Source organism: Sinohyriopsis cumingii, chromosome 13 (genome assembly GCF_028554795.1).
Source record: "Sinohyriopsis cumingii isolate HCF-2022 chromosome 13, ASM2855479v2, whole genome shotgun sequence".
Taxonomy (NCBI): domain Eukaryota; kingdom Metazoa; phylum Mollusca; class Bivalvia; order Unionida; family Unionidae; genus Sinohyriopsis; species Sinohyriopsis cumingii.
In genome coordinates this window covers 56,037,058-56,063,249 of record NC_142973.1, presented here as the reverse complement: position 1 = coordinate 56,063,249, position 26,192 = coordinate 56,037,058, and the positions used below count along the sequence as shown (strand labels likewise).

At 37.7% G+C, this 26,192-nt stretch overlaps 1 protein-coding gene across 3 annotated transcripts in view; it reads left to right on the top strand.

The window, feature by feature from the left end:
* LOC149785618 (cell cycle control protein 50A-like) overlaps window positions 1-26,192 on the top strand; it is a 69,138-nt gene that overhangs the window by 29,908 nt on the left and 13,038 nt on the right. For 2 of the 3 annotated variants that reach the window (XM_089979433.1, XM_089979434.1), the window contains exons 6-7: window positions 1,187-1,387; window positions 10,074-10,239. In XM_089979433.1, coding sequence (XP_089835559.1) covers window positions 1,187-1,387; window positions 10,074-10,239 — 367 coding nt within the window. Of the gene's footprint in view, window positions 1-1,186; window positions 1,388-10,073; window positions 10,244-26,192 lie in introns of those variants that run through there. The other variant, XM_089979435.1, reaches the window with a different exon arrangement.

Here is a 26,192-nt window from a genome sequence, read left to right as displayed (position 1 = left end):
TTGGTATAACATAACATTCTGATACAAACATGAGTGCACATCCAATGGTTGAGTGAAATGCCTGCATGCTGTTGTACTAAGTAAGCAAGTGAAATTGGTGTAAACAATTTGTTATTTTAGAACTGGTGTAATGACAAGAAAATAGATAAATACCAGAATTCATTGATGGCCCCATGAAAACAACAACAACAACAAGAATTACTTTTCGCAGATTTTAAATAAATGCAATCTTTTGCACTTGGTAATTACTCCAGACTGCAATATTGAATGCAGATATTTGTCTTTTGGAATAGAGACCTGTTTTTTAAAGTCATTATTTCTTAAGTTACTCGAGTGGTCTAAAGCACTCACGGTTATGGATTACTGCCATCTCACCTCAGTCTGCGTCAGTTCGAGTCTCGGATTCAGCTAATGTGGTTATGTGAGAAAGCTTGCCAGTAGCTTCTCGTGGGTCGGTGGTTCTTTCCGGTGTTTTCTGGGTTCTTCCTCCACCATTAATACTGGCCGCCATGTATAGCCTATCTTGTGCTGAAAAATGGCATTAAACCCTATAACAACAACAACAACATCTTAAGTTACTGTATAATAATGAATCTAAACATGTATCAGTTTCATTTAATTCAAATCATGATTTCCTATGAAATATAATCAGAGATAGTTATTTGGATGATACTTTCCTTTTGCACATGTTGAATCAGGGTTTGAACCCAGATCCGCATAAGGTGCTTTACAGTTGATCACTATGCTTTCCAGGATATATTTATATGATTGTTTATCATGCCATGGGTTGAAATATTTTGGTATGGTATCACCCATTATCTTCCCATCCATACACCTTCATTTGCTTACCCAATCTGTGACTTCGTTACAAGGGAACATTTTTGAATGACTCATTTTGTCTCTCAGGTCTGTAACTTTTGAAGTTCCAGAGTTATTTTGAAGAAACGTTTCTCACATGTATAATTGCAAAACACATTGCTAACTTAAAATAATTGGGTACCTAAGCTCAGTTCTCATGGTGAGTTTTAAAATAAATAAACACCTGTTTGCTACAGAGTAAGTTTTAAGTATTACGTACTATAATTATTATGCTGTTGGGACTTATGGTGCTCTTGTAGGGATTTTAAAATTAGTCCAACTTCAACCTTTTTCTGTTTTACGTACATTTTTTAAAAATCTCTTTTAGATTGGGACAAATTAACTCACCCACCCAACTGGAATTACAATGCTTCAGAAAAAGGTGGCTACAAAAATGAAAGACTTATTGTATGGATGAGGACAGCTGCCCTTCCAACCTTCCGAAAACTGCACAGCCGCATTAACCACAGTGTGTCTACTTTCAAAGAAGGGTTGCCAAAGGGAACATACACAGTTAATATTGTATATGGTATGTCATCATCATTCCTTTCTTTGAACAGTCTGATCTGTGTCCATCTTTATTTGAGATTTATATTTGATTTCTTATAGACAATAACTTGTGGAAATTCTGCAAGCTAAAAGCATATATTGTAGAGAAATGTGTTCATTACACCTGTGCAGTGGCTGTAAATCTCAGTGGTTTTGTTGTATGGCCTATCACTAGGGCAGTAAAATGTGTTCAGTTTTATACCTAATGGCTCCAGCATGTATCATTTATTGTCAGTGTTATTACATCCATATTTCCACTTTTGATATTTTGAACTTTTTCAGAGAAACTGCTTGATCTATTTATATCAGATTTATAGGGAGCATTCTGCTTACAGTTTTAATTCACTGAGGTAATATATGATAGTTGTGAGATGCATGGATCAATGTTTCCACTTTTCAGATTGCATTGCTGTTGTTGTTTTTAGTTCTTTTATTTAGCTCACTTTCTATGACACTTTGGTATGCACAGTCATGAAATGAAGGCAGACATGTATCAGTGACCTACTTTTCACACTCCATTGATACCATTTTTGTTGTTGCATTTAGCTCATTTATTCTGACACTGCTGTCTGTATAGTCATGAAACACTGAGATATCATCATGGCGGGTACAGCTTAATGTGGACAAAATTAGGTCCTACCAGACTGAATTGGGCACTTTGGGATATCATCATGGAGGGTACAGCTTAATGTGGACAAAATTAGATCACAGTTACCTACATTTATACTCTTTTAACTTTTCAAAATATTAGGATTATGCCACAGTGGATCAGGGAAGACATACCATTTCAGTGAATTATTGTCATAGAGTATATTTTTTAATGGTTCCACAGCATTGTTAGAGGAAATGAATGTTTGTCATTTCTTATGCCAACATTGGGTGGCACATTATTTTCATTTAATAATTCTACTCATCCGTAAATCAATTCCAACACTAGGTGGCATATTATGTTTATGTTGTTTATCTACACATCCAGTATCTCTTCCAACACTAGGTGGCATTTTGTGTTTATGCTGTTTGTCTAGACATCCAGTATCTCTTCCAACACTAGGTGGCATTTTGTGTTTATGTTGTTTATTTACACATCCAGTATCTCTTCCAACACTAGGTGGCATTTTGTGTTTATGCTGTTTGTCTAGACATCTAGTATCTCTTCGAACACTAGGTGGCATTTTGCGTTTATGTTGTTTATCTACACATCCAGTATCTCTTCTAACACTAGGTGGCATTTTGTGTTTATGCTGTTTGTCTAGACATCCAGTATCTCTTCCAACACTAGGTGGCATTTTGTGTTTATGTTGTTTATCTACACATCCAGTATCTCTTCCAGCACTATGTGGCATTTTGTGTTTATGCTGTTTGTCTAGACATCCAGTATCTCTACCAACACTAGGTGGCATTTTGTGTTTATGTTGTTTATCTACACATCCAGTATCTCTTCCAACACTAGGTGGCATTTTGTGTTTATGCTGTTTGTCTAGACATCCAGTATCTCTTCCAACACTAGGTGGCATTTTGTGTTTATGTTGTTTATCTACACATCCAGTATCTCTTCCAACACTAGGTGGCATTTTGTGTTTATGTTGTTTATCTACACTTCCAGTATCTCTTCCAACACTAGGTGGCATTTTGTGTTTATGTTGTTTGTCTAGACATCCAGTATCTCTTCCAACACTAGGTGGCATTTTGTGTTTATGTTGTTTATCTACACATCCAGTATCTCTTCCAACACTAGGTGGCATTTTGTGTTTATATTGTTTATCTGCACATCCAGTATCTCTTCCAACACTAGGTGGCATTTTGTGTTTATGCTGTTTGTCTAGACATCCAGTATCTCTTCCAACACTAGGTGGCATTTTGTGTTTATGTTGTTTATCTACACTTCCAGTATCTCTTCCAACACTAGGTGGCATTTTGTGTTTATGTTGTTTATCTACACATCCAGTATCTCTTCCAACACTAGGTGGCATTTTGTGTTTATGCTGTTTGTCTAGACATCTAGTATCTCTTCCAACACTAGGTGGCATTTTGTGTTTATGTTGTTTATCTACACATCCAGTATCTCTTCCAACACTAGGTGGCATTTTGTGTTTATGCTGTTTGTCTAGACATCCAGTATCTCTTCCAACACTAGGTGGCATTTTGTGTTTATGTTGTTTATTTACACATCCAGTATCTCTTCCAACACTAGGTGGCATTTTGTGTTTATGTTGTTTATCTACACTTCCAGTATCTCTTCCAACACTAGGTGGCATTTTGTGTTTATGTTGTTTGTCTAGACATCCAGTATCTCTTCCAACACTAGGTGGCATTTTGTGTTTATGCTGTTTGTCTAGACATCCAGTATCTCTTCCAACACTAGGTGGCATTTTGTGTTTATGTTGTTTATCTACACATCCAGTATCTCTTCCAACACTAGGTGGCATTTTGTGTTTATGCTGTTTGTCTAGACATCTAGTATCTCTTCCAACACTAGGTGGCATTTTGTGTTTATGTTGTTTATCTACACATCCAGTATCTCTTCCAACACTAGGTGGCATTTTGTGTTTATGTTGTTTGTCTAGACATCCAGTATCTCTTCCAATACTAGGTGGCATTTTGTGTTTATGTTGTTTATCTACACATCCAGTATCTCTTCCAACACTAGGTGGCATTTTGTGTTTATGTTGTTTATCTACACATCCAGTATCTCTTCCAACACTAGGTGGCATTTTGTGTTTATGCTGTTTATCTACACATCTAGTATCATTCAAGATATAAGAGAAAAAATTATAATGCAACTGGATGTACATGTACTACCTTGACATGTGCATGGGGTGTTCTTGTAGGATCTATAATGACCAAAGAAACTGGAGCGGCTTGGATTGGAGAGAAATTTTCTTTGTTTTAAATAAAACTGTTGCTGATTCTGTTAATGAACATGTTTTTTAAAGGTAAATAGTTTAGAACTTTTTGCCAGCAGGACCAATTAATCAGAGAGATCTGTAATGTTATATGACATAGGGTACAATCAGTTTTCAGCAACTTTGTCTTTTTCTGCTCAACATCACACTTATGTGAAATTTATTCACACTTTAAGAAAAGATTGAACAGTGGCCATCACAAAAATCTTGTTATTGCTGCTCCTCTTATATGGATGTAGTATTAGCATTGAGTTTTCACTGAAATGATTTTGATGAGTCTAGTTGGTCTTAAATAAAAATTGATCTAGCATCCAACAGCATATCTTAAAAAACTTATTAATGTTGCTTCTTAAAGTTCTAATAGACTTCATTTTAGGTCTGGTTGGTTCTAAATAAAAATGGTACTGACCTGATATGGTTGTTTGCTACTTCTCCCAAAAGGATGATTATATATCTACTTATGGTTTAACTTAATTCATTCGGCCCCAATCCCGTCTGTACGCGTGATCCGGTTTCTGCATTCATTGGCTGATCCCACCTGTAGTCGTGGTTTGTTTACTGCATTTAGTGGCTGATCCCTTCTCTAGTCATGGTGAATATGTGTTAGATACAATGTCTCTGATTGGTTACAAATGGTTATTTTTTTCCAGAAATCAGACCAATGTTACACCAGTTAGAAATGGTTTTACTTTCATTTGTGTAAATTTGAATTGTTCAGAAGCCAAGGTTACTAATTGAGAGCAGTTTCACAACATGTGTTCTCTTCATGAAAAATCGTAAATAATGGCAGACGTAAGAGTGATTTTTTAATGGTGATGAGAGCAAAAATTAGGAATTTCTTGGGTCTGATCTCGGAAAATAATGAGCAAGCAGAGGAAAGATATGTTTTGCAGTTGGATATTTTGTGAGATTTAGATTCGAACATAGAAGTTTCTGAGATTGAATCGTCAGAAGAGGAGGATGCTGATAGCGATGATGATAGTTCTGATGACATATTTCTAAAAATGTTGCACATAATTTTGTAAATAGTGTATAAATATGTTGTGAAAGACTTGGAAAAGTATTGAAAAAAATACATCACTGTGTAGACAAATTCATTTGGAATAATTGGTGAAAATTTCGTGGATTTTTTTATTGGATATAAGAAGAAAAATTAAGGTAAGAGTGAATGCATGTGCATGATGTTTTAAAAAAAAATCCAAACAGGTAAAGACTCTCTGGGGCACAAGCAGCTAGACACAGCTTAATGCCTCTGGAGCATAGCAGCAGTGGTACTGATAACAGTGCTGGGGATGAATGAGTTAAAGATCTAAATGCAAATGTTGCTAATCAGTCCATAAGGTTTGTGGCTATTGTGGCCATCTTGAAGATTTCGGTATTGCTACTTCACCTGAATTGATTGTCTTAGTGACATAGGATTTTTTCCCTAAAATATTTCTTATGATTTGTAGTTGGTCATAAATGAAAATAATGATCAGACCTCCAATATGGCTGCTGTGGTAGCCATCATGAAAATTTAGTTACAGCTATTTCTCATAATTCTGTTGTCATTCATACATAAGGTATTGAAGAATCTCTTAACTGTTTATTCATTTGAACAGATGATGATACTGACATAGCAAGAAAAACATCTCTCTATGGCAGTATATAGTTGTTCATATATTGAAATGTTGAAATGATACTGATCTGATCTCCAGAATGGTTACCTTGATGGCCATGTTGGAAATCTTTATATGGCTGGAGATTGTTTAATGGAAGGTTGTTGGGGGTCCCGTTATGAGGTCACAGTCATTACTCCACAATTTTTGTGGCATTCACTTTATCAGTCATAATGTGTTATTATGCCAGTAGCATGATTAATAAATATTACCATTAACTAGTTTAAAGCAGTAATTACCAAAAATATTGAAGGAATGGAATGCTTACTCAGAACCCCAAAAACTTCCTATCAGACAATTACATTTAGGTTCTGATTCACTTATCATACTAAGAAAGATAGAGGTAATTGGCATTAAAGTCTGTATTATCTTTTCTGGCGTCATCCCATAAACACTGTAAGGTTGATGACTTACACCTTCATTTGCCTAGTTGTCATTGTTTTGGAAACTGTATGTTTCTGTGTATGTGTTTAAGAGAGATTACTGATATCCAGTTGACTTTGTGTCCAAACTTGATAGTGATCCACAATTGATGTTCCTGAAAATGTATATAACAGTTGCAAATAGGAACAGTTTTGCTTAATTTTAATAACTATAGGAGAAAATGTAATTGAAAGACGAATCATATCCATGAACTCTTGATTGCATTTTTACAAAGATGTGAGGTTTTAAGCTTTAAGATAGAACTCTGTAGTCTGACATTTTTTCTATACATTATGTTAGGTAGAGCTGCTTATTGCTTGATTGGTTCAAAACATTTGTCTCCAGTCATAAAACTAGTTTGAATCTTGGAAACAAAATGTTGATGAACAAATCAAATGTACACCTGTTTACTTGCAGGACATTTAATATTTACAGTCAGGAGTTGCCTCGTTGAGGCTGCATAAACATTTAATAACTTTACTGAGTTCAGTCATAACTGAGGATGAGTTAAATTTGAGAAATGCACATTGAGCTGAAATATGTCTCACGAGTTTGAGAAAAGTTTGAAAACACCATGTAAATTTGAGCCCTTTTTGACTTGCATAATATTATGAATGGAACTAGACTCAGAGAGATCTGTGGTAATAATATTTGACTTGTATAATATTATGAATGGAACTAGATGCACAGAGATCTGTGGAAAGAGGAAGATCATTGTCTAAGAAGTGCATTTCATTAATCACTGCTCTGCAGTTTTTTGTTCGAGTTATTGCCCTTTTTCTTACCTCTAGCCAGCTGTAGTATGTGAAAGAATCTTGCAGACATGGCTAATCTCAGTTTTCAAATAAAGAAATCTAAATATTTAAGAAATCTATTTACTTATAATTTTATGAATGCTGGACTATTCTAGTATTTGGCATTTTTATTGTGCCCCCACATTTCACAGAAAATAGATGATATTAATTTTGATTTTATGTCCTTTCATCCATCTGTGTATCAATCCCTTTTTGGGTTCCACACATTACCTCCCTTAATATTAAATTTGTTATGCAGGTTGATACTGAGAACACCTTGGCTGAGTTCTTATGACACTGTTATGCATCATTTAGTTGAGTTGTAACCCCAGATAATTGGACAAACCACTTTCGTCTACTGGTCTATTATTAGATTTCAACCAAATCTAAGATAATGCCTGATACTGAAGAGACCTTTGCTGAGATTGATTATCATCTTTCTGTGTACTGTTCTGTTGCCCCTGATTGTTAGATTCACACACTTTAATTTCAGTCTGCAGGATAACTCCTTTAATGTAATATTGATAAAACCTTGGTAGAGTGATAGCCCTCTTTCAGTATTATCTTTTAGCAGAGTTATGGTCCCTGATTGTCGGATACCCCACTTTCATTTCCACACAGTAACTTTCTTAATTATTACTGGATTATAACCAGGATCGTAGGCATCTTGATTTGTTGAGACCTTGACTGTGTTCTATTGTCAGCATTCTGCATAGATCAGTAGATTTATAGCCCTTGATTTGTCAGACCTACCTGCTGTCATTTTGCCATAATAATTCCTTTCATTGTTATTGGATTTTGGCCAGATTTTGTAGGCAGTTGTCAACCTATGTTGACTTTAAAGTTTCTGCCTTTACTATAAAAGATAATGAGAATTCTGTATTTGACATTGATGAACTCAGGGCTGAGTTAGTTTTTCTGCATTCTGTGTGATCATTCAGCAGGGTTATAATCCATGATTGATGGGCCCATCCACTTTCATTTCCTTACAACAACTCCCTTATTGGATTTCAAACAAATTGGGTCAACAACAGGATATTAATAGGATGTCAACTGAAGTTGATTGTCAGCATTCTGCATCATTATTCAGGGATGGTCCTGGCTTTTAAAAAGCTGTTGCCAAAAAAATCGCCAACCTCAATATTTTGTCGCCAATTTTCAAAAAGTGTCGCCAAAACTAGTGTACATTTTTCCAAGTGTTAATTTAGTCTATTAATGTAACAGGCAATGAAAATTACAAAAGATGGGTTAGTTAATACTTTAATTACAACAAGCATTAACAAAATGTTACAAACTGTTACATGAAGATCTGTCGCGATTTTAGAGTTGCCCACTTGTTGAATGCAGTTTCAAAGTCTAATTTTTCACATCTGTACATGCTGATTCTCATTAAATTCTCGAGAGATGAGATGCAGAGCTTATTTCTGATGTCAGTTTATATGAGGTTCATCTTACTGAATCCATGTTCACAGTCTACAGTGCTGACAGGTGACACCAGTAGTCTCTCAGCAACCCCCCCACCCCCCCATGGCTAGCATCCCAAAGCTTGTAGTGAATTGCTTCCTAAATCCCAAGAATGATCACTGAATGCGGTATAAATTTTCTCGACAAGCAAAATAGGATCTCCATTCCCACGAATGAAACTTACACGAGTCAACACCTGGCAATATTGGACTGTATATATAAGCATAAATTCACACCCAATTTAGGGATTCTTTCACTCCTGTATTTTGAGAAATAAATAATTATTATTAATTATGCAAAACTTTTTTTTTTTTTTTTTTTTTGCTATTTCTTGTTGCGGAGTTTAAGTCTCTGCAGCCGTAACACGGAATTGATGGCAAAAGGAAAAGATCAATGAGTAAAATGCTGCACTGGCGACAGATATAATTGTGATTGAGATTTTTTTCCATTTGCTTTGTATTTATACACAGTCGGTACTTCAAAGGTTATAAGTTTTCTATGAAGGTTTAGCAAAACTATTGTATTGGTATATGTTTAAAAAAAAAACACAGAAGGATTAGCCATACAGTTTAATTGTTTCTGTTCTATTCACATCTTCAGAAGTTGGTCAGTTGTAGGTATAGTGCGGTAGCATGATTGACTTTATCACAGCATACAGTACTCAACCCGGATGTCAGCATAAGCAGATTATTATGTAACAATGCACTGTAAAGATGGGGTTGTCAATACGAACAAAGGATCGTTTGTGTAATAGATTGATTCCAATGCATTGCTTAGTCAGGTTTGTGGCTTCCTTTCGTTCTCGCTTTTAATTTATCCAGTCCAAATCCATGATTGTATGTACAAATTAAATAACCAAAAAGTATGTCGCCAAAAAAATCACCAGATGGGATATTTTTGTCGCCAATAAGGAAAAAAAATCGCAATTTGCGACATTGGCGAAGCCCAGGACGATCCCTGATTATTTCATGGGGTTATAGACCCTCTTTATGGATTTATTTACTTTCATTTATGCCCAATAACTCCATCTTGTAATTAGATTTCAGCTGAATTTGGTGTGCAGTTTCATATTGAATGAGACCTTGGCCAAGTTGACTTGTCAGCATTTAACATCATTGATGAGAGTGTATGACATCAGACACACCTGCTTTTGTGCTTGAACTTGAATGACTTCCTTGTTTGTCTTTTTTTTTTTTTTTTTAAATACTTTGTGTAGGCAGCTTAATATTAATGAGATCTATGCTGAGTTTAATTGTCAATATACATGTTTAGCATGCAGCACCATCGTTAGCAGAGTTATGGTCCCACATTTTCATCACACCAATTTTCCTTTCTGTACTAAATCTTAATAGGTATGCAGCTTGCAGTTGATGTCACCATGGCTTAGAATTGTATACTATTTGAGAATTTATTTTTTATTTTAGCATACCCTGTGACCTCCTTTCAAGGGACCAAGAGTTTGATACTGACAACAACATCATGGCTAGGAGGGAAAAACCCATTCCTGGGCATTGCTTACCTTGTAGTGGGATGTATCTGTATTTTGCTGGGTGTTATCTTCCTTATCATCCACCTGAAGTGGGGCAGAAAGTGAGTATGGTTCTCCCTTCCTATGAATGCTGGTTATGGGAACCAAAGTGACCCACACTATGCTTGAAGTTTCTTAACCCTGAGGGATGTTTCAATAAAAATGTGTACTGATACAACATTAAATCACATACAAGTATTAAATGAATATTTAATGTTGTAAAATCACATGATTCTCATGAGCCAAAGACAACAATTAAGAGGAAAAAGTAAGCAGTAATTTTTTTTTAATGATTGGGCCAACTTAATGAGGCATGGTTGCTGTACTTGTGTTATTTCTGGTGCATTGATTTACAGTGAGAGTTAACTTTATTGGTACATGTGACATGTGACTAGACCCATTATCAGAAGTAGTGGTATAATGAGAGGCTATATAGTAAGGGGTCAGTTTAATGAGACATTTGACCTTACCCTTCTTATTAGAGGGCAGGGGTATAGTTAGGGACAATTTTAGTGAGACATATGACCATACCTTTGTAATTAGAGGGCAATGATATACTGAGGGCTTGATTATGAGTGTTCAGTTTAATGAGACATTTTACCACACGTGTGTTATTAGATAGGCAGTCATATGCTAAGAGGTTGATAGTGAGGAATCAATTTAATGAAACATATGACCATACCTGTATATTTAGAGGGGCAGTGGTTTAGTGAGGCACCACTTTGATGAGACACGTGACCATACCTGTGTTTATATAGTGGCATTGGTATAGTGTGGGGCTAATTTAATGAGATATCTGTCCATACTTACGTACTTACAGGGGCAGTGGTAATCTCTGGGCTTTTTAGTGAAGGACCAGTTTAAAAAACAAATTTGACTGTACCCATGTTATTATAGAGCAGTGGTTATGCTAAGGGGCTTATTGTGAGAGGCTAATTTAATGATATGTTTACTGTAACAGTGTTATGAGAATGGCTATTGTATACTGGGGGGGCATATTGTGTGGGACCAATTCTATGAAACATTTTGCTGTACCTGTGTTATTAGAGGAGCAGTGATATAGTAAGGGATGAATTTATTGGGACATGTGATGGTGCCCATTATCAGAGAGGCAGTGGTATATTGAGGGAGCTTTACATTGAGAGTCCAGTTTAATGAGACATTTGATTATACATGTGTTCCTAGATTGGCAGTGGTGTACTGAGGTGCTGTAGTGAGAGACCACTGTAAAACAACAATCTACACAAGATTTGTGTCTTTAAAGGTTATGTTTTAGCAAGTATTACAGAAAAGACATCCTACACCCATTTTTTAGCAGAGAGGGTTAACATTCCATTTTGGGGAGGGTCTATTTATGAAAAATAAAGCTTTCTATGAAAATGAAAAATACAAGGTCAAAAACACTAAACCGAAGCCTCTAACAACCAATATTTTCTCTAATTGGGTTAGCTTATTTTGTTACTTTATTTTTGTCGCTAATGTTTTTCAAATTTATATGTGTGTTTGTTTACCCATTGGACATTCATTGTTGGTCACACCCTCTCTTCTGCTGTTTCTTAACCAAAGTTTCTTTTAAGACATACATGATATCACAATTGAGGATCATGTAAATTTATCATGATAAAGCTGTGTGGGGTAGCTTATGCTTTTGAAGAATTTTTAAAAAAAATTTAATTATATTCATGTCCCCTGAACACCAAGTCTGATGAATATTTGCAGAGTATGTGTATCAACTAATACAAACACAACTTAAAATTTTGCAGTTATCTCTGATCACTTTAGGTATTTGTATGTATCGCTGAGTAATATAAATCACATCTCTGTTTTTGTGTCTGCCTCAAAAAAATATATGGGCTGGATTTGATTGTTTGTCCAGCATCACATCATCGTATACTACGAGATTATTAATAAACCCATTGAGGTCATCCACAGATGGGACTTCATCAATATCGGTGATAAAATCAATAATATCATCAACGTCTTCATCCAGCAATTTGGCATTTTCATTAAAATCTTTAAGCACATTGTAGCATTTCTGATCATCTCATTCTCAGATTAAGTAATAATTGCATCTTACCAGACCCAGATGGACCTATAATAATTGCTCTGATAGAATTTGGTAGTGCTGGTTGATGTTTTACAGGCTCTTGCTTTCGTGTCGCTGAGAAATCAATGACATCCATGTTGTACAAATATATTAAATAATATGGATTATTTTGTGTTTGATGCAGAGCATCCACCTCCACCAGTGGATTAACAACAGTAATAATTAAAAAAAATAAAACATGCACTTACAGGCAAATGTGTGAAATGTGGTACAGAAAATATAAATTAATTTCATCCAAGACTAATGTCATGGGTGGTGATATCGCTGGTTCACTGGGAAAATTACCAGGAACTCCATGGGCTAAATACCCAGGAGAAAAACATCTACCTGGGTATAATTATTGTGGTCCTGGAACTCGACTTGATATCCAACTTGACAAGCGAGATCAACCAAGACCTGGAGAGTAGCCAATAAATGCAATCAAGCATGTCACATTCATGATGTAGTGTATAAAAATAAGAATTTACAACAGTAACATATTGCAGATGTGAAGTTAATTCACTCGTTAAATTCCATAAAAAATAAATCTCTCAGAGAAAAACATGCTAGCTTCCTAGTAAAATCTGTGATGAAAGGTAAACTAGTATTAGGAGCTGGTAATTAATCAACCGATTATTAAAATAATAGAATCGGTTTATTATAGCCCAAGAGGATATTGATGGGGTAGAGCAGCGATTAGTGCACTTGCTGTTGCAAATTTCATCAAGCACACACAATACTATTAAAACACATAGACATCAATCATGCACATACAAATACACGTTAAAGTTGCAAGTCGGTATAAAGAAGCAGAACAACTATCAACTAAAACAGCAAATGAAGTTGCATCTGCTTTTGAATGAATTTATCAATGAGGACCCTTGCAATGGCCACAGTTACTACAGGTTGATCCTGGCAAAGAATTTCTTGGTGCAGTATCATCTCTGATGAAAAATACATAACGTCAAAATCAGTTGAGGGCACACTGCAATTCATCTCGATCAGGCAATTGTTAAATGATTTAATCAAACACTTGCTGAGCGGTTATTTGGATATCAGTATGTGCAGGAAATATCCCAGAAGAAGGTTAAAAGAGACATGAGATCTCGTGAATGGGTAGCAAGACTGCCAAGTATAATAGCTGCGTTAAATAATGAAATTACTCCTTCAATTTCTATGAGACCCATCAATGCAATCACGAAAAATCATATACCACTACAATAACCTGACTCCTCCTGAAAACAACCAGTACTAGGTAATGTGACTGTAAGATATTTATATATACCTGGTGAACTTTTTAGTGTGACAACGCATAACAATTCCAATGTGGTAAGATCTACAGGTAGACCTGCAATCTACAGACTAGATTCAACTGCTCCTGCATATTTTTTTGGATATAAAATGAATCTGTGGCGACTCTAACAGCGGCATCAGGAAATCTGTTTATCATCGATAATAAATTTATTGAAACATATGCAAGCTTCGAAGATCTTAAATGAGTAAACTGTGGTGACTCACCATCGGTATAACTCACAATTGTACCTAATTTAGTTCCATCTGGTAAGTTAACATTATTTCGACTTATAAATATATTTCTCTTCGTTGTATCAGCAATTATAAAATCTAATTCAGCAGCATCTATAATTAATCTTTTACAATGTTGTTTATAATCATACAATCTTCCTTGTGTAAATTTACCAATTAATTTTCTGCCAAGATCTTTCGCGAGTCTATTCTATAAATCAGATATATCGGGATTTTTGTCATCAGAATATTTATTTTGTTGTGGTAACCAAACTTGTTTCTGCGAACTATATGATATAATTGCTTCGTCTATAGTTGCCGATTCTAATATTTTTGTATCAAGAATGAATTATATTAATACTACAGGTGCCCACATTTTTTAGGAAAAGTGTTTGCCAAACCAGACATAATAAATCAGAGAAGACTTTTGGCAAACTTAAATGATTTAATTCGTGCAAATCCAGTCATGTCAAAATTTGGCAAGAGTCAGTTTATCGCAACTCTGGTCATCTCGTGTGTTGGATGACCGAATCGCTTAAAATACTCAGAACTTTCTCCCATTCTGAGAAAACTTCCAGGATAACATACAATCATATCAACTGACATAACATCCTTATAGTCGAATCTGGTATTCCATAATCTGCCGTCCCCATATTCAATACAACTGCATTGGACGTCTTCAAGAAATTCCAACTGTGTTGGTTTCCTTGAATTTTCCTTCTGAGCAAAATGAGCAGCAATTGATGTGACGGAAAAAACCAATTACTCAGTAATTGTTCAGTTTTGACAACATCATTGTATGCAGTATATTTCAGAGCAAGATTTTAATATCTTTCCAAGTTCAGCGATGTCTTTGTCGAGATAATTTATAAGCTTTGCTGCTCAATCATTCATTCTAGCATCTATAACACCTTTGGCGACACCATCTGTAACACCTTTGGTGTTGCACATTATTCTGAATGTTGTCCATACATGAGTTGCACCATCACTATGAAATTCTTTTTTTGCTTTACGGATATGATCAATAAAATGTTTATCTGTGGATGATGTACCTAACAATCTTACTACCTACAATTGGTCTGTTTGATCAAGGTCAAATCTGTAAACAGTATCGTTGAGTCCATACAAAACGGATTCATCCATATAATACTTAAGCAAGTATAATCTAATTAATACTTTTTATATTATTATAATGACTGAGCAAAAATACAAATATAAATGGAAGTTAATTGGTTCTACAGATTTTTGTAATCGCAACTGTATAAACGAATATTGTGCATCTCACACACAGTACATAAAACATGGAAGTAAAGGACCAATTCCATGTGTAAATTGTAAATGTGGGGTGCGAGGAAAAACACAGTTTTGTGCAAAATGCGGAGTAAAAAATGTTGAGAATTAATATGGTATTATAAAAGAAATAATAATACTGATGTTATTAAAAGTGTCAAGGATTATACAGACAAATTTCCAAGTAGATATTTGAATAAACCATTATTATAGCGATGGAAAAAATAGAATTTGTAAAACACCCAATAATTAAGGAATGTGAAGCATCTCGTGATGGAATCGTTAAAAATTGTAGATTAAAACGACAAATTGGTATATCATTAATACTGGTTTAGTTATGCTCAGGATTAAAAATAACGTGTACCTTTCTCATAGATTTGTTTATGAATGTTTTAGTGGTCTGATTGAGAAAGTTCTTGTAATTGATCATATTAATTCAATTCCAACAGATAATACTCAATCCAGTCTGAAAGCTGTCACCCAGAGAGAAAATTGTAAAAATGGCAAAACTGGTAAAATTTGGAAAATTAACAGACCAGTTATCGCAGTCATTGAAATTAGTGAAATTGAGTTTCAATCAATATACGCAGCTGCTAAATTCTTTGATATTAAATCATGTGTGGTAAAATATGTTGCCAACAATAGATCTTATGTAGCATTTTCAAAAGAATATAATCAGTGGATAGCATTATTATTGTGTTTAATTTTACTGTCATATTCAAGCAATTAGGTATCTGAATATGATATATGAATCAAGAAAATATTAACAATATCATAAGTGAAGTTGAAAAATTAAAATCTACAGGATTGTTAAAATTGACACCCAGCAATAATAAAACTGATAAAAACCCATATGAGATACTTAATCCTGAATAAATCAAAGGTGAATTTAATTCAATAGAGACATCATGACTATGCAATAAATGTTCATTATCAAATGAATATATTATAAAATTGATGCAATGAAAATAATCATTACTTCTTATGTCAGTGAAGATATTTCTAAATTTGCTCCCCTTGCTCATGTGATTAAACTTAATAAAGATATATTATGACAAATACGAGAAAAGAAAGAGTATTAATAATCATGCAGCCATATTAAGAAATATTTTAGAAAATGAAAATATTCCCGATTCTGTAGAGACTTAATCAAGAATCTCCTTGAGGTGCTGAACCATGTTGACATCTGTCAAAAGACGATTTTGTTTTGTTTTATGATTTGTTCTTTTGTTCTGCTGAATTAATGGCTTCATCCAAATCTTTTTTTTATAGCATTGGATATATCTACATCTTTAATCAAATTTTCACGCTTCAGAGATTTAACATATTTGGGTTTTACGTATTGTTTTCTTTCATCATATCCATATGCTGCAATATTTACTATTTGTTCCGGATCTCTGATAGCGCTAATACCTTTAGGCATAAATTTATCAATAAAATTAATTTTAGGTTGTGGTGGTTATGGTTTTCGTTGTAAAAATGAGAAACATCGATCTATTCCATCGATAAATGCTATATATTTTATATCACTATCTCTGGCCTGATCAGCATCATAGTATATTCGAAATATCCACTTGTACCAAGTTTTCCAATCTACATTCTTATTTTTAGCATAATCGTGTTTTTAAAAAAATTCTCTATTACTAAAACTTGCCGCTGCAATTTCAGATAATTGACCCAGGCTTTTATTACAAATTATGATGGCAATACTTTTGTCAGTACATTTGTTAATCAATTCAATTTTTTCTTTTTTTTGTTCTGGTTCTGGTATATGATCCTTTATATCACCTATTTCATCACAAGCTTGGTCAGTACCTTCAAGTATTTCTCACACTGGTTGAGCAGCAGCGGTTTCACTTAGAAATTCTCTTAGAATCTTTTTTGTTGTTTTAGTTCTTTCTGCTATTTTCCCAGTTGCTTTTGCAGTTTGCTCCCAACGTGGGAAAACAAAATTTGGTTGCCTTTGTAACCAGTTCAAATAATTGTTCTGCACCCTCTGCAAATTCCACCTGAGACTCCTGATGCTCTTGTAGTTGCTTTTTGACAGAATCACAGATGGGGAGATGTTTCTTAATTGCCTCTAGTTGCTTTCCAGCTAATCTAGCTGTGTGAGATTCCATTATTGATATAATAATGATTTAATTATGCACATACTACAGTAGCAGAGAGGGTGCAACCAACAATGAATGTCTGACAGGTAAACAAACACATATACAAATTTGAAATACATGAGCGAAAAAAATAAAGTAACAAAATAAGCTAACATAATTAGAGAAAATATTGGTCGTTAGAGGCTTCGGTTTTGTGTTATTGACCTTGTATTTTTCATTTTCTTAGAAAGCTTGATTTCTCCTTCAAATACGTTCCCCGATCACATTAACGTTAGGAATATAAGCCTGCTACCTCTCAAATCCAGCCCTACTAAAAGACAAAAATATGTCTTTTCGGTCTATCTTATATAGACCAAAGTGCAATAACTCTTGCCCCTTACCTCCCCTTGCCACCGCCAGGTCTCGCTAGTTTTTAAGCTTTGCTTGTACTGATAACACATACATTATACCTCCAAACAATCCAAGCCATCTTAGTGTTAAATTGGACCATCCGAAGTTAAATTTGGATTTATTGTGTTGGACAATCATTCTTCTACAGGTTGTATACATTATTTTAACAATTTTTCTCAAAATTGAGTGACTTTGTCACCCTTACAGATTTCGTTTACTGAAGACCATGTTACACACGCTATTGCGGAACTCGTGTTGTTAATTAAGAGTTAACGCGACACTGACTAATTTTGCTTACGCCGTTAGTAACGGTTGTGGTATTAGCGAATTAATAACATGCTGAATTGCTAATTCTTGTGTCGTTTCAGTAGAAATGTCAACCAAATGCATGAAATGCAAAAAGTTCAAAGAAAAAGAAGACAACCATGACTCTTGTATTGTATGTACCAAGTGTACATCATCTATACCATGCAGCATCTGTAATACTTGGACAGAGCAAATGTGGGCTGATGTAGTCCAGAAGGCAGCAAAAGGGAGGGATAGACGGAATAAGTCGAAGAAAGATAGCATTGATGTCCTCAGTATACATCCGAAGACAGCCTCCATTGCGAGCCTTGTGGGGGACGTTTGAGTCCCCCCTCCCCCTAAAGTTCGTCGTTTGCAACCGTCAGCCACAGTAACATCAGCGGCAATGGAGGAAAATAATGTTGACAGGGTACAACAGTCCAACTTTGAACAGATGCGTCGTTTGGTCCAGGAAACGACGACGCAACTATTGACATCAGGCCAGATATTACCCTTATTTCCCTCGCTCGCTTCCACAGCTTTTTCTGAATCTTTGGAGGAATGTTCCCCCAGTTTTAGGCTGCCCAGTGGGCGTAAGTACCCCCGCATGTCCGAGCATGGCCTTTGGGCCTGTAAGTCAGGACGCATGGGGTTTTTATCGGATCCATTTCTTTATACAACCTCTACGTCACTGGCCGTCCAACTGTCCCAGCATGGGGACCCTATTGGTAAAACGATCTGACCAAACATGACTTACGGGGATTTTAGTGATAAATCCGTCCGTCAACCTGTACCGCCGGCAACATACCAATACTATGGTGGAGATTTTAGTGAGAAATCTGTCCGTCCAGCCAGGCCATTGGAGCAGCCGGTACTGGTGATAGCAGGACCGTCGCCAACATTCAGACCGACCTCTAGTCAGACAAACCAGCCGACAGGGCTGACCGTCCATATGTTCACGGCTTATCCACAAGGGAGACTTAGTGACAGTGTTAAGGATGATGGAATCGTGTCATCTATGCCACCTGGTATGCTCTATCCAGAAATGCAAGCTATTACAGAACATGACTCGGCACACAGTGAGGGTGACGAAACTCCTGCAAATCAGCCGTGCACAGATCCAACCATGGAACGGACTGAGTTTGGCTTCAAGGCAGCAGTGGAAGAAATTTATAGGGTGTTGGCAATTTCAGAATGCCCTCCACCTCCTACTGCCACTCAAGACTACAAAGTTAAGGCGTCTGTAGATCTTGATGGGGAGGAAGAGACGCCGTCCTTCCGGCTCCTTCCCCAGTTGGCAAAAATTAAGGAGATCAACGATCATCTATCAGGATGAATATATGATCCGGGGAATGCTAAGGCGTTCTTTTCAGAAAGCCAAATACCAGCGACATTCTCAGGTCGCTGGTACAAAACTCATTCAGACGCCTTCAGTACGGATCTTCCGGCCCTGGACAAAAATATGGCAGCAGTTCACATGTCCTCTCCACTGTTTTACAAAGTGGACAAAAATGTGTTCCATGCCACGTCAAAGCTAGTCTGGAACGTATTCGCTACGGCTTCAATGTTAGACTTGGCTTCATTAGCCATTTTCCAACTCGCAGAAAAATCCGACAATGACCACGCTTGGGAAGCGACGGCCCGGATTGCTCGAGTTATTAACAGGGCAGCTTACCATTCCATGGCTAATGTGTTGACTGCTTCTGCCAACTTAGACCTGATACGACGTGACGCATATCTGCGGTCCACGTCACTCAAGCCCCATCATACTCTGGCTTTACGGATGACTCCGTTTGGGTCGCCTTTACTCTTTGGAGGAAAGATTGAAGAAGTTAGGAAGCAGGCAGCTCAGGAACTGCCCCTCCAACTCGCCGCCCAGCCCTCGCAGGCGTTTAGAAAAAAATCAGCCCCTGCCACAGCAGAGGGATGATTGGCGGACCAGGGACAAGGGATCCTTACAATCAAATGTGCAGTATAGATCTCAATCCAGTGCCAGGAGACAACAGTCTAATCAAGCTAGGAGGCAACCATACAGAGGCGGTAAGAAACAAAGTTTCTCCGTCTTCAATCCTCCTAACTCTAAAAATTGACATACCCTCTCCACCACCTGCGGACAGCCTACCTGTGGGCGGCCACCTCCTGCAATTTCAGGACCACTGGACCACCTTTTTTCCTCAGAACGATTCGGTGATCCAGGTCATTTTGGAGGGACTTCGGATTTCATTTATCCAACCCCCTCCCCTGTCCTCCTCTCCCCTCTTCACGGACGTACTGTCCGATCGGGAGAAGGATACCTTTCTACAACAGGAGATACGGTCACTCAGAGAAAAACGGGCAGTGGAGATTGTGGAAAATCTGCAATCGCCGGGGTTTTATTCCAGGCTGTTTCTTATCCAGAAGGCAAATGGCAAGTTGAGGCCGATCATCGACCTGAGTTGCCTCAACCAATACATTTTACCACCAAAATTCAAGATGGAAACAGCGAGATCAATCCGTCTTTCCATCCGGCGGGACAAGTATGCCGTCAGTCTAGATATGACTGACGCATATTTTCATGTCCCTATCCAACCCGCGTCAAGGAAATTTCTCAGATTCGCTTACCGCGACGCGGTTTATCAGTTCCCTTTGGCCTCAACATCAACCCTTGGGCTTTTACCAAGGTTATGGATTGCGTCGTCACCCTGTTCCGCTCGACTTTATCTACAGGGACGGCAGTGTACTTGGACGACATCCTCCAGAGACATATGGTAAGTTCTATTCTGCTCAAAGGCAGAAACGATCTTTTAGCACTTTTAGATCATCTAGGCTTTCTCGTGAACTGGAAAAAGTCCGATCTCCATCCATCTCAGCGTTTTGTCCACCTGGCTATGGAGTTTCTCACCAATCTGAATCTAGTACGGCTTCTTCGCGCTCGCGTAATTCAGATTGTCGAACGCGTCGAGTCCGTTTCCAACAGGCCGAGAATTCTTGCAACTCCTCGGATTATTCAATGCGGCGGCAGACTTGATCCTGCTTGGCTGTCTTTTTGTTTTTTTGTTTTGTGGTTTTTGTTGGGGTTTAATGCCATTTTTCAGCACACGATAGGCTATATATGGCGGCCAGTATTAATGGTGGAGGAAGAACCCGGGAAACCCCCAGAAAGAACCACCGACCCACGAGAAGCTACTGGCATGCTTTCTCACATACCTACATTGGCTGAATCTGAGACTCGAACCGGCGCAGACAGAGGTGAGATGGCAGTGATCCGTAATGGAGAACGCTTTAGACCACTCGGGGCCCCTGGCCGTCTTTTTATGCATCCCTTACAAATGACATTACTGGCACAATGGTGCCCTTTTCAAGTCCCCTCAATCAAACAATAATGATCACGCCCGAGATACGATCATTCCTGAGTTAGTGGCACAACCCAGGTTGGCTGTCCACAGGGATTCCTCTGGAGATGCCCCAAGAGGAGATAACGGTATGTACTGACGCCAGTACCTACGGTTGGGGTGCCCACCTGTTGCCGGACTTTGCTACAGTCAGCGGCAGCCAGGGGAGAGGCCTCTCCACATCAACCTTTTAGAAATGAGGGCTGTCGTCAATGCCTTTTATTTCTGGAAGGATCAACTCTCAGGAAAAACTGTCCTCATTATGTCAGACAACTCTGTGGTGGTGACTTACCTCATTAAACGGGGGGCACCAAATCACCAGACCTGTGCATTCTGATCTGGCAGTTTCTACGTTAGTGTGACAACCTCCACATCAACGTACAAATCAGACACATTCCCGGCAGACTCAATGTCTTGGCCGACACTCTATCCAGGAAAGGTCAAGTCATTCACACGGAATGGTCACTCCATCAGTCAGTCTTTCTTCGGATTTGCACACTTTGGGGGCGTCTGATGATCGATCTTTTTGCGACAAGGTGGAATCGCAAGTTGCCCACCTTCGTCTCTCCGGTTCCAGACCCAGAGGCTTGGGCTGTGGACACTCTGTCAATCAGCTGGGAGGGGTTGTGGGCGTTTGCCTACCCTCCCATGGTTTTGGTACCAAAAATAATCCAGAGGTTAAGGGATCAGAACTGTCGGATGATTCTGATTGCCCCTCTCAGATGGAACAAGTCCTGGTTACCGATCTACTCGATCTAGCGATAGATCTACCCAGGAAGATTCCAACCAGCCCAAATCTTCTCAAACAACCGTGGTCACGGGTGTTCCACCCCTGACCGTCTTCTTCTTCACGCTTGGCTCTTGTCCGGGCAGCCTTGCGAGACAAACAATTTAAACCTTTGATTGTGGAGAGAATCTCAAGAGCAAGAAGGCCCTCCACTCTGAAGGCTTATGAGGGAAAGTGGCGTGTTTTCAGGGACTGGTGCCATATCAATAACATCGTCCCTTTGAGTGTCTCAATCCCTCAACTGGCCAACTTTTTTCTCTGGCTTTTCGAGGAGAAACAGTTGGCCCCAATTACTATCAAAGGCTACCGCTCCATGATATCAGACACATTCCACCATCATGGTAGATGTGATATTGGGCATAACAAAGATCTATCAGATCTTTTAGCCAATTTTGATTTCAATCGACCAAAATCCCTCACCCTGTTTCCAAAATGGAATCTGTCCTGGGTTTTAACATGGCTCAATTCAGACAAATTTGAACCTTTAGGCCACACTTCGTTAAAGCTACTATGATACAAAACATGTTTCTTGATAGCCTTAGCTTCAGCATGCAGGGTGAGCGAGTTACATGCCCTTTCCAGTGACCCAAACTTTCTTCAGTTCAGATCAGATGGTTCGGTGGTCCTCCTGACGCAGCCAGGATTTGTAGCCAAAAATAGGTTACCATCCATTGGCAATCAAAGAATTGTCATTCGCTCGCTCTCTTCCATAGATAAATCAAGAGCAGCAGCCATGCAAGATCCTGTTCGTGCACTCAAGCACTATTTAAAACGCACAGGCGTGTCGGGACACACGTAAGCGCCTCTTTCTTCTGGTCGAAGCTGGTAAATGGGATATCACCCCTCAAGCCCTTGCTTCATGGCTGAAGTGGGTTATACGCTCAGCGTACTCTGAGGTCTCACAAGATCAGAGTCGCCTCATGAAGATTACGGCTCATGAGATTAGAGCAATCTCAGCGAGCCTGGCATTCGAGTGCAATGTTTCGATCCGAGATATAATAGAAGCTGTTGGCTGGCATGCAGAGTCAACCTTCTCCAGTTTTTATCTCAGAGATTTGGCTTCTCAAAGGCAAACCTTGAATATGGTAGGTCAGGTGTCGGCAGCCCAGATGACCACCAGACCCATTTAAAACAATCAGCACAGCCTATCAGCTTCGCTGGATTCGCCAGTAAAATTTCATTGGTAAAAAGATTTCAATAACTATCTTCTTAACCGTATATAGGGGTCACATATCACATGACCCTAGGCTGTGTTGCTGATGAAATTAGGAGAACGGGTTATCGTTCAAATGGGGAATCCAGCCATCATTCCCTAGAAGGTACCTGGGGTGGAGGTAGGATGCTCAGCATTCCCTCCTCCTATTACTTATTCTCCTAACGTTAATATGATCGGGGAACGTATTTGAAGGAGAAAGCAAATTTTTAGTAAATTGTTTCTCCGAGAATACTTACCCAATCACATTACTTAAAAACCCTCCCAACCACCCCGCTATGCAAGCATCCTCGTATAATATATATCGCTCAGCTTAAAAACTAGCGACACCTGGCGGTGGCAAGGGGAGGTAAGGGGCAAGAGTTATTGCCCTTTGGTCTATATAAGATAGACCGAAAAGACGAATTTTCGTCTTTTAGTAGGGCTGGATTCGAGAGGTAGCAGGCTTATATTCCTAACGTTAATGTGATCGGGTAAGTATTCTTGGAGAAACATAATTTACTAAAAATTTGCTTTTTCTTAAATTAACCCTTACCAGAATGGTCTGTTCACCCTGTCAGCTGCTCATTCTCTAGAGTCAGCCTTCATCCATTCTCTAGAGACATCCTACACCCATTTTCTAGAGACAGCCTACACCCATTCTTGTTGCTTTGGAAAATATACATTTGATCTCAGGAAACAATTCCTGCATAATGTAATGTGTTATGAGATTTCAGACTTAAAGATACAAAAGCGAGGGATGTTGAGGTGTGTATGGGTAGGTCTTGTGAAAGAGAATAATGGAACTAATGTGCTTGACAAACACACAGGGATACTATAAAGTGGACGGGTATTTAGATTATGTATAGGTTGGGTTAGTGACAGGCATTGTTTCCCTTTATGCACATTTGTGCGTCAGGGACGCACGCTGGAGAGAATTGACACACATTTTGTTGCTGTGCATTTTTTTAATGCAAAAGATTCGCATAATGCAATCAGGATTTATTTCATATCCAATGCATTGGACAAGAGATGGCATCGTGTATACTTCGAGCATAGACAATGACTGGTTCCCGCTTTGTTTGCTCCCTGCGTTGCGCTCCTCTATTCGTATAGCAGAGTGCAACGCAGGGAACACACGAAACAAGGAACCAGACTAGCATAGGCAGTGTTATGATGGAGTAGCTTCCCCTAATCTCATGAGCACTCGTATGATTTCCATCGAGCTCAGCTAGATGTCATCTGGATGTTTAAGCTCAATGCTTGTTGCACTAGCAATTGATCTCCAGATTAAAACATCATGCACTAAGAATTATTAGCGAAGAAATTGAAAGAAGCAGAACACAAAAGAGTAACTGTGGCACTAACTTTTATGAAAAATGGAGGAAATGATTCCCTTGACTGGAATACAGCACATCCTTTAGGATTACTGGTGTGACTTCTGATCACGTGATTGCAAGACTGCAAAAATGAATAATCCTTTCATGACAGGGTTTAAGAATTTTAAAAAATCTGCCCTCATTCGCCACAAGATATCTGGAGAACACATATATCCCAAGACATTCTTTCACAGCAAAGAAATCAGTAAACTTTCGGAGACAGATGCGTTATTTGGATTACAAAGTCAGGGGTCATTGCAGATTTTGTTGGTTTTTAACCATGTTGCAATAAAAGAAAATTCTTAAAGTTCAAGTGTAACTTATTAGAAATAGGATTAATCATTAACCTTTTTGATTTTTGGATAAATGTGTTATAGGACGAAGTACAATGAAACTGATGATAGTAATATTTTATGACAGGCAGTAAAATAACTCCCATTTGATTAAAAAGATTTATTAGGCTTTTTGTATTGGCTTGTATGTAATGTGTTGGTCTATAATTATATTGCTTCAAAAGGATTATAAGGAGACTGTTTAAAGTACAGCTTTAAAAGAAGAATTAACTAATAAAATTATTTTTTGAATGGACAATGCCTTTGTTTGTTAATTGTGCATGTTGGTTTATTTGTATGTTTAGAGAGAGAGAGGGTATGTTGTACAAGTTGCAATATCCTATTTCAAGCTGAAAAAGTATGAGTCAGATGAAAATTTGTCAGTACATTTTTGACCCCCACATTTTTTATTTGACCCCCAGTTCTGACACCAAGGTTGTTTTTTTTTTTACCCTCAATTTTACACCCCTGGAGGATACATTGCTTAGATTAAGTTAGTGGATGAGGATGGTGGGTTTGAGAGATGCTAATGTATTAGAGAAAACTCAGCTATACCAAATTTGTCATTGTATATCATACAAACAGCTAACCATGTGTCCTAAGATGACATTTATAGCATAAACCTTTTGCTGTTTTCTATGGACAGTAATAGTCTTTTGTTGACTGGACTGTGGGTTAGTGAAATGCATTTTAAGGCCAGAATTTTTTGTCAGGATCCGACTGTAAGTGGAATATCTGTATTAACCAGTGTGTATCGTGTATTATTGTTTTGACACTTTACGTAGCTACATGTTGATTCACTGGACTATGCTGCAGAGGTAACAGACATTCTCTAGGTCACGTGAAACCCCACATAAATTCCTCACATGGGCCGACTTTATACAAATATATAGAAATAAGAAGAATTTGCCACACAAGTGCACCTGATGACCTCATTTCATGTTTGACACAAGTAATGTCCCTTACATTTAATCACCATTATGATTTCAGCTACATTATTTGATACAGAAATGAGAGAGTGAAAAGACTTTTTGTGTGCTTATGGAAGTAATAGAATCCATCATATGCATTGATATGCGGCAGGGAACTGTCACATAAGGATTGGAATTCATTGGTATGACTGAGGTTTTGGTGAATTCCGACTCTAAGAGTGTAATTTCCCAATCCCACATCAATGCGCATTATGAATGTTTTTTTCTTTCTCAAATATGTAAATTGAAATTTTAGTGGCACTTTCTTGTGTTATCTAATGGAACTTCATTATGGTA